Below are 9,710 nucleotides of genomic sequence, written 5' to 3'. Positions count from 1 at the left end.
AGGAGACTAGGATCTAAAAGAAATCCTACTCAATCATCTGCATCTCAGAGGTGGTTTCTCCACTAGCATACAAGTAGCCCCGAGCACCACTTACATAGTGTAGATGCTTAAGTAACATTTAGCTGCAAAAAGGGGCGGTTTGATTTGCTGCAGCACATAGCACTTGACGGTGGTGGAAGTCCCTGCAGAATCTGTGGAGAACTAGAGAGCAAAACTACCACATTATGAATTTACTCTTACAACTTTACCCTCTACCCTCATGGAGCAGCTGTGTCTGCATGCTATGCCTGAGTGATATTTACTGAATGGAGTTCTGTTTATAGAACTAGCTCCTGACCATAAATGGAAGGGCTGCATTGTGGAAGTTGGCTTCCCTGGATAGTTATCACTGAGTGCTGCTATTCTGGGAACCTGCACAGTATTACACATAGTAGCTAAAGAACATGAGATCATGAGAGCAAGCAAAAAGATTTTTGAGGCATTCAAATAATCAAACTTCATGATCTGTGCTGGCAATATATAGAGAGGCAGGTACTGTTTGGTAGTGTAATTTCCTGGCCATATATCTAGAGCACCTGACAAAAAGCTCACCACTACAATCATGAAAAACTGGGCTGAAATTTTCAAGTGTAGTACACAGGGGTTCATTTTCAGTGTATGGTGTTAATGGGCTATGCAGCCCATGATGGCATTCCCACATTACAGAGAGCACATGGAGATACATTCAATTGGGGCAGTGCTGCCAGAGTGTGTTTTTAGGAAGCAAGGTAATGTAGAGATGGCTGAGCAGTAAAAATGCAGGTAAATGACTGGTGCTATTGCATTGCTTCTATTGCAATAATCCATAATCCTCTGAAAACAGACGTGAAGAGGAGTTAAGAGCTGCAGATTATGTATGTCTAGAAAAATATATGTTAGCTTCTGAGACTGATATCTTTTAGCAAACCCTGTACTTGGCATGCTTATATGTCACTTACATAGCAGCATAACTGCAGTTCCTGACATAATTCAGTTTAATTAAATTTATATATATATATATATATATATATATATATATATACACACATACACATACATACATACATATATATATATACACATACACATACATACATACATATATATATATATATATATATACACACACACACACACACACACATACACACACACATATACACACACACACACACACACACACACACACACACACATATATATTTACTTGTCCTATGCTTCCTTTGCAATATGGCCATATCGACTCTGTCAGAATACAATTGCCTGGATATGTGCCTAATACAAAGTAAATCCCTGGAAGCTTAGTCAGAGAAAGAGTGAGGAAAAGTCCTGCACTTTTGCCTAACAGCCTACTAGTTGTGGAGTTTGTCCACTGAAAAGGAATCTGTATTATAGACCCCTCTCACCCACAGGGTCTTTGAACTTGCATTTTCCACTTCCTGGCACTTTAACTGCCAGGTCACAGTTTAGGCATGTTCAGGTTGTGCACACTTTTCTTCAAGCTGATCCCTTGGGCAGCCAGAAGGAAAGCCAAGAGGACAGAGAACTAAGTGGAGAGCATAAACTGCACTCCATGACCTAGACATTTCCCTGAAAGGGAGGGAACCATGGTCCCTGTTTTCAAGGGGACAGGGACAATCCCACTGCTTTCCCAACAAATACTAAATGCAAGGTGTAGAAAATCCATTGGGGCATAGAAGAAATCCTAGGGCCTTCAAATGCTGAGGGCAGTCCCCATCTCACTGAGCTTCATCCCCTGGTTCTTGGCCAGTAGGCTAGCTTCACAAGGAGGTTTAGAGTGTGCTCTAGCAATGCTCATCCTGTGACCTGTTGGTTAAAGCATTTTGTTGAGTAAGAAGGAGATGTAGGTTCCCAACCTCCTCCAGTAAGGGGAACCCAGAACCTGCATGTTCTGTTCACTGGGTAATTGCCTTAACCACTAGGCTGAAAAGTGAGTGCTCATCTCCCCTGATTTACTGTAGGCAGGTAGGTAGGACTCCTAGCTTTCTGGGAACCCAGCCCTAAATTTCACCTGTGTGTCATGTGACTATCCCCTGACCGCTCATGCCCTGGCCCCTAACAGTTCTATTGCTCCCTGTTATATACTAAAAACAACTTTTTATTTTAAATATTATCCCATTGATTTAATGTGCCCAGGAAGAAACATGGTAGTGGAAACAATTTTGCAAGCATTGATATAGCCTCAGGTTTGAGTGATCCAACTGCTACCTGTAGTATTATTGCTTCTTTAACTATGGGTTTAGACCAGTGAGGCTCAAGGAGGAGGAGGAGGCGGCGGCCTTTTAAGATCTTCAGATCCATCCTTACTTGGCTGCTGCCCTGCCACCACTGACCAACCCCTCCTGGCAAGGAGGTTATCAGTGATCACTGTAATAAGTTAGTTAGTTTTTTAAATGGGGTGCTGTTCAATTCACACAAGTAATGGAGAGGTACCTTAGGTCTAAAAAAGTTGAGAACCACAAGCTTAGGCTTTTTTGCCTCGCTGCCTTAGTAAAGGAGTAAAAGAGTTTAAGGAAAAAGTGATATCTGTATTTGATATCTATATTCTTTAGACATCTATATCTTTGTTCATATCTATTACACATTATGATTGATATAGTCAGTGTACAGATATAGGATTTCAGAATAAACTCTTATATTGTTTGTGTTTGCATAAGTGAAGGCCATACAAAACCCATCTTGAGACCAGTTTTTCACCATGTGCTGCTGGCCACGTGCAGATGTGAACACATCAGTAGGCACTATTGGCTTGTGACACTGAGCAGGTGGTATAAGCACAAATGCAGGGTTTGCTGCTCAGAAAGCTGAGGTATCATCAGCTTTTGAGCATGTAGAAAGTTCCCTATAGAAACACCTGCCATCACAGCTCATTTCCTCCTTTCTCCTGTAGTAGTTTGTCATAAGTTCTTTGTTCCCTACCTAAACCTCCGCTTCTCAAAAGTAGCCTTGTTCTAGAACAGCGGCTCTCAACCTTTTTAGAGTCGGGGCACCTTCCCCATAACTTTTAAATCTGGTGGCATCTCAATTGAGAAGCACTGTTGTACTGCCTCTGATTATCAAGTAGCTCCTTATTCAATAGGGAGTCTACCAGACTCCTAACATTTTTCTTTTCCCACAAAAGCAGAAGACAACAGCAATGCAATTATTGGCTCCTGTCTATGCTCATGGTGAAAAGAGAAAGCAAACCAAAGAAAAAAAACCCTGCAACAGGTTTGACATGTCTATTTTTCCCTTTTTTCTTTTCCTGTCACTAGCACAACAAATTCTCAATTAGTTGCACTGGAATTACTCCTGATTTTACACCACACTAACTGAGATACAAATGAAGGCTAGACAACAAGATTAAATGAAGTGGTACTCTACTTTTTCTCTTTTGAGAGACTCTGGTAGATATGAATGGGATTGTTGTGAGTAGAATAAAGGTAAAATACTGAATTAAATTAATTCCAATTGATCTGATATATAATAGCTTACGTAACACATTTTTCATCCCTTGAATTTACAGAAAGTAAGAGGGTGTGAACTCTTGAAAAAGCTATTCTAAGTGGGTTGCCTACCCTGCTTGCTTAGCTGTGCAAGTCAGCTCTGGCTTCAGGCTTTCAAAGAAGTTTTGTCTCAGGAAGGCTTCACAGCCATAATAGACAAATTGACGAAAACACAGCAAACAAAATGAGCAAACAAGTCAAAACCTGCTGTTTGTCTTCAGATAGTAAGAGAGGGACCTTCTTTGGCTCTGCTCATCCTAAACCAAGTCTGTCACCTGTCCCTTCTTCTATCCTGGAGTTTTTAAGCCTCCTGGTAGCTCCACCCTCATTAGTGGATTAGCAGTCCCAGAGGCTCCTAGCCTCCCAGCCTCTTATCCACAGACCAGCTGGAACTGGATTCCAAGTTCTTGAGGGCCAAGCAGCTCCTTATATGCATACTGTGTGTGAGTGGCAACAGAACAAGGTGCATCATAAAGAAACACTGACCTTTTTTTTGAAAACATAAGATTACAGCTATCAGTGGCATACTAAGCAGAGTTGGTGCCTGGGGCAAATTCTTCAGGAGACAAAAAGTCAACTGCACCTCTTTAGCTAGCAAAGCCTGCATTCTAGTAGGGCCCTGAATACAGCCTATTAGCTAGGCTCCACATTCCACTTCATCCCCTCCTGCCCAACAGCACTTGACCATTTTTACCTTTTCTCCCCTGCATTTTAACATTGTCCTCCACCATCCCCTGACACACTCAAAAATTTCACCCATGTCCCCCATACTGTGGGATTTCCACTCAACATGCAGTATCCTTGCCCCTTCCCCTATCTCATCTCTCTTCAAGTTCCTCACCACAATTTCTTTCCCCACCTTTGGCACTACTCCCTCTTTATTTTTGGCCTGTCTATGAATGAAGACAGGATCCCCCTGCTGGAGGACTTGTTTCTGCTTGGCATGACAGTCCAGAGGAACAGAACCACAACCCTGCTTCTCCACCTATCCTACCAGGTAATTGGTTGCCAAAAAAGACAAAAAATCTCACAAGAATTGCACTGAAATTGGTCTGCGTGGTTTGTGGAAGCCAGGAGGGAATTCCTTGCATGCCTTTCTCTAACACTGCCTCACTGAGGCAGTCGTAATCAACCCACACGCAAAGAACAAATCAAATGTGCGCAGCAGTTACAAAGGCTCCTGCTCCAAAGACATGCTGGAAATACTTTCATGTTTATGCTGGCATTAGAGACAACTACACAGAGGAGCGGAAAATTATGAAAAATGTTTACTGAAAATTGATCCTTTCTTACCGTAAACAGGGCTTCATAGTTCTCAATTAATCTCTGGACCACAAGAATGACCATAGTGGTGTCTTCAATTTCCATGACACTGGACTCTCTCTCCAGAAGTTTCTCCCTTTGCAGAAGGTTAGGACCAAAAATTGTGGCCAAATTTGAGGCAGTCATCTTATTTCCCAGAATCTGTCAGCCAAATAAAGAAGTTACAGTGTCAAATAATGACACACTGACAAACTGCTCCTGTGAGTATTCTCTTTCCCAACAACTAAGGCCATAGGTCATGCACACACACACCTTTTTGTCCAAGGATAATCTGATGATGCTTCCCCAAGAGAAATGAAATTTCCTACTCCACCACATCTTTCATCTGCCCTGTGAACATTCTGACATCTTGAACTTCGAGTCCAGTATTATGTTTTATTAAATTAACAGTTTGGCCACAGAGAATTTTTTTCTGAGCTGACTTCCAATACTTCAAAGTTCCCTTTAAGGCATGATGCATCAGATCTGCCTTTCTATCTGCCCCATATGCTGGGCCTTCAGATTCACATCAACAATCATAAAAATAACAATTAATTTCTGATAGCACTGTATACCTAAAGATTTAATACGGAAAACTTCAAATGTTGTAGAGATGCCTATGTTCACACCTCTCCAGAGTAACAAAACTCCAACTCAACCCATTACATAAAATTGTTTTTAATAGTTATCAAAAGCTAAACATAGAAAACTCTAAAATTAAAAAATGCCTACTGATGCCACTGAGCCATGGAGCCAGAAGTCAATGAGCCAAAAGGAGCGTCCTGAAAATTAGGCCCAACTGGTAAACAAAATATTCCACTTCTCACAAATTTGGAGGGATCCATCATTTGACACTGATGCACACTCTACTGAGCATGCTCAATAGCCATGTTGACACTTAGACTTCAATACTGCAGGGAATATAGGATCATAAAGTGTGCTTAAGTGTAAAAAATGGTAGTTCACAGCTGGAAAACTTCCATTTGGCCATCTAAAGCAAAATAGGATTCTGCCCTTAGGTTTTCTACAATTCCATTTATGATGTCATGTTATTAACTGATAAGGCTTGTAATCCAAAACCAGTATTTAAAATACATGGGGAATCATTTTAGAACAATGCACTCTGATTCTGCCAGAGTCAAAAGAAAGAGGTACATATCACTGGGCAGCAATTGCAATTAACTTTTCTATGTCACCATCTCTACAGACAATACATATCAGAACACAAAAATTATGGGTACATGAGCAAAAATGTCTTACCTCTTGTCCATCTGGACCTGTGACATTCTCAGCATGCTGTGCCACCTTGTTCAGAAACTGTAGTAGTCGGTAGAGGGTATCACTGTTACAGGGTGGTAGTAGGTAAACCAGTAGCTGCAGTGTCAAGAGTTGAGCCATATCTTTCACAGCTATTTAGATGGAGAACAGCAGTCCACTTAGGCCAGTAACAGGCAAGACAGTCAGCTTATTCCATTCTATTTGTTTTCTTAAGCAACCTAACAAGGATCATATCCATACTTCATGGTTTGGTTAGGGGAACCCATGGTTGCCCCATTGGCAGGGCATGACACAACTGAAGGAGAAGAGAATAAGTCTGAAGTGGAGGAAGGCAAACTAGTATGAGATTTCTGTTAGAGAGGCCCCACAACAGCATATCTGAAACAAACAGATGTTGTGGTGACCCAGGCTGAGGATTATCAGGACAGGTCTTGCAGCAGGTAAAAGGAGCAAAGGAATGCTTGCTGGAGTAGAGCGAAATGTGGAGAGCATCAGCTATCAAAGGAATGGAAGAAAGGGGAGAGAGAGAGAAGAAAGCAGAGAGCCAGGAAGAGGCAAGAGGACTAGAAGCCTCTGAACCACTGAGTGACAGTGCATGGCAGAGACTCATGGCTAAGGTTATGTAATGGTCAGGGAGGAGAAACACAGAAACAGAGATTAGAAAGGAGCGGTGCCTGGGGAAGGTCAGGTCAAGGGTATAGCTCTCATGGTGAGCAAGTTAGTTGGGCAAGGACTGCAGGATGAAGAAGAAGGTGTGGAAGTATGCAGTTTAAGGTTGGTGTACAGTAGCTGAAATCATGGGGATGAGAGGAGTGGTTGTGAGTGTCTCTAGTGGGTTATGGAATAGAGAAAATCCCACACAATTTACTGATTCATTTTGATGCACTGGCTGGGGGAGTAGTTAGCTGATTGCATGATTTCACAATGATTACACACTTAATTCATACAACACAATTTTATTTTTAAACTCTTTGCTACGTATATAACACTGCTTAGCTTTAAGAAACACCACAAACATTTAAAACACAATAATTACATATATCAGAAACAATGCTCCGAATGCACTTCCTTCCCAAACAATGCTATAAGAATTAGTGTTACAAAAACAACTACAATTACAACTAAAAGTTAAATTTGAATCAATACTATTATTTTTCATAATATACTTACAATCCTAGAATTCCGAGAAGCCAAATACCAAAATATGGTTTCATTCCTCAGTAGTACGGTTCAATGGGCTCGCCTCAGTAGTACGGTTCAATGGGCTCGCCTCAGTAGTACGGTTCAATGGGCTGGGCTCAGCAGTGATAGGACTAAGTCCCCTTCCTTCAGTCCCTTTCGGGCGCTCCGCAGCTTCAGCGTGAACTAAGAGATTCGTGTTCACGGAGAGGTTGGGTCAGGTGATCAATCTGGTCTGGGCTACACTTGCGATTCTTCCTTAGTTGTTCTGCAAGTGAAGTCACCTCCAGATTGGGACAGTAAGTTACAGGTTTTTATTGAGTGAGCTGCCGTCAGTGGGCTCCTCCTACTCAATTTGTCACTACTCCCAAATTTGGGCTCGGATCTTACTCAACAGAAATTACCTTTGTTGAGCATTTTAAATTACTCTTGGGGAGACTTCTTCCATATCACTGTAAATACCTTTTCTTACCAATTTGGTTAAAAGGCCTTAGGCTTTGATGTCTCGGAATTCAGGATATTTGCTTTCTTTGTAAAAGACTTCTAAAGATACAATTTAAATTAAGGCTTTAAGTGAAGTCAGCACATTTTTCACGTAGTCCCAAAACAATGAACTAGATAAGGAGATAAATCCTATCTTCTTCCTGAAACTGGCTAATGGGCAACCTTTACAAACATTCAAACTATTTCATTCAATATGACAGCGAGAAGAGGCATTGAGAATGAGGAGTTGAAATCAGGGAAAGGAACCCCAGCCCTTCTCACATAGTTAGCTTCAAACCAGGGAATGTGAGGAGAAGCCTCCCAGGAAAATTGCTGTGTCAATGTTGGATGGACACATTGCAATGAGTTCTAGGAGCTGGAGAAAGATCAGAAGAGGGGAAGGGGAACAGATCTTTTTGGAGATGGCTGGATGTTGCAAAGAGGATAGTCAATCAGTGACATCAATGCCCCTTTCCTCCATTGGGGGAGTGGCTGGGCTGCACCATTGGCAGGGTCTGGTTGGGATGATTCAACTACCTGAAGCATGGTTACAAAAATGATAGAGCTAAACTCTTCTCAGTAGTGGCAGATGATAGAACAAGGAGAAATGGTCTGAAGTTGCAGCAAGAGTAGTTTAAAGTTAGATACTAAGAAAACCTCTCTCATGAGGAACGTAGAAAAGTACTAGAACAGATTACCTAGAGCGGTTGTGGAATCTCCATCCCTGGAGATTTTTAAGACATGGGCAGACAAAGCCTTGGCTGGGATCATTTAGCTGGGGCTGGTCCTGCTTTGAGCAGGCAGTTGGACTAGATGACCTCCTGAGGTCCCTTCCAAATCTAATATTAGAATCATAGAATAATAGAAAACTGGGGTTGGAAGGAGCTTGACCTCAGAAGGTCATCTAGTCCAACCCCCTTCTCAAAAGAGGACCACGCCCAACTAGATCATGCCAACCAAGGCTTTGTCCAGCCAGGCCCTAAAAAACTCCAAGGATGGAGATTCTACTGCCATTCTGTGGAACCTGTTCCAGTGCTAGTGAAAAAGTTATTTCCTAAGCTAACCTAAACTTCTCTCTCTGCAACTTGAGACCATTTCTCTTTGTTCTGCTATCTGCCACCACTGAGAATAGTATAGCACCATCCTCTTTCAAACCACCCTTCTGGTAGTTGAAGGCTGCTATTAAGTCCCCTCTCCAAACTAAATAAGCCCAGTCCCCTCACTCTCTCCTAAGATGTCATGTGCCCCAGCCCCCTAGCTTGTTGCCTCCCACTGGACTCTCTCCATTATGCCTGCATCCTTTCTGTAGTGAGGGGCACAAAACTGGACATAGTATTCCAGCGGTGGCCTCCCCAGTGCCGAACAGAAGGGAAGAATAACATTCCTTGATCTGTTGGCAACACTTCTACTAATACAGCCTAGTATGCAATTAGTCTTCATCGCAACAAGGGCACACTGTTGGCTCCTATTCAGCTTATTGTTCACTATAACCTCCAGGTCTTTTTCTGCAGAGTTGCTGCTTAGCCAGTCAGTCCCCAGCCTATACTGGTGCATGGGATTTTTCCATCCTAAGTGTAGGCCTTTGTATTTGTCCTTATTGAAATGTATGAGATTTCTTTGGGTCCAATCCACCAATTTGCCTGAATCCTAGTCCTACCCTCCAGAGTATCCACTACCCTGCCCCAGCTTGGTGTCATCTGTAGACTTGCTGACAGTGCACTCCATCCCATATTCCAGGTCACTGATGAAGATATGAATAAAACTGGTCCCAGGAGCAACCCCTAGGGTACTCCACTTGATACTAGCTACCAATTAATGGGATAACAGAGACCTGGTAGGAGTCCAACTATGACTGGACCACAGGTATAGATGGCTACACCTTGTACAGGAGGGATCATGTTGTAATGAAGGGCAGGGGTGTAGAGGAGCAGTACATTTCCCTAC

The 9,710-nt window shown here is 42.3% G+C and overlaps 1 protein-coding gene across 4 annotated transcripts in view; it reads right to left on the bottom strand.

Moving 5' to 3' along the window:
- The window catches only part of LOC102376387 (rho GTPase-activating protein 6), a 77,773-nt gene that overhangs the window by 2,478 nt on the left and 65,585 nt on the right, over positions 1-9,710 (bottom strand). For all 4 annotated transcript variants that reach the window (XM_025210786.1, XM_006029345.3, XM_025210785.1 and 1 more), the window contains 2 exons: positions 6,087-6,235; positions 4,818-4,988 (listed from right to left, as the gene is read on the bottom strand). In XM_025210786.1, the coding sequence (XP_025066571.1) occupies positions 4,818-4,988; positions 6,087-6,235 (320 nt within the window). The remainder of the gene's footprint in view (positions 1-4,817; positions 4,989-6,086; positions 6,236-9,710) is intronic.

The sequence above is a fragment of the Alligator sinensis genome, unplaced genomic scaffold (assembly GCF_000455745.1).
Source record: "Alligator sinensis unplaced genomic scaffold, ASM45574v1 scaffold1023_1, whole genome shotgun sequence".
Taxonomy (NCBI): Eukaryota; Metazoa; Chordata; order Crocodylia; family Alligatoridae; genus Alligator; species Alligator sinensis.
Note: the sequence above shows the minus strand (reverse complement) of the source record. Positions and strands in the feature narration are given on the sequence as shown.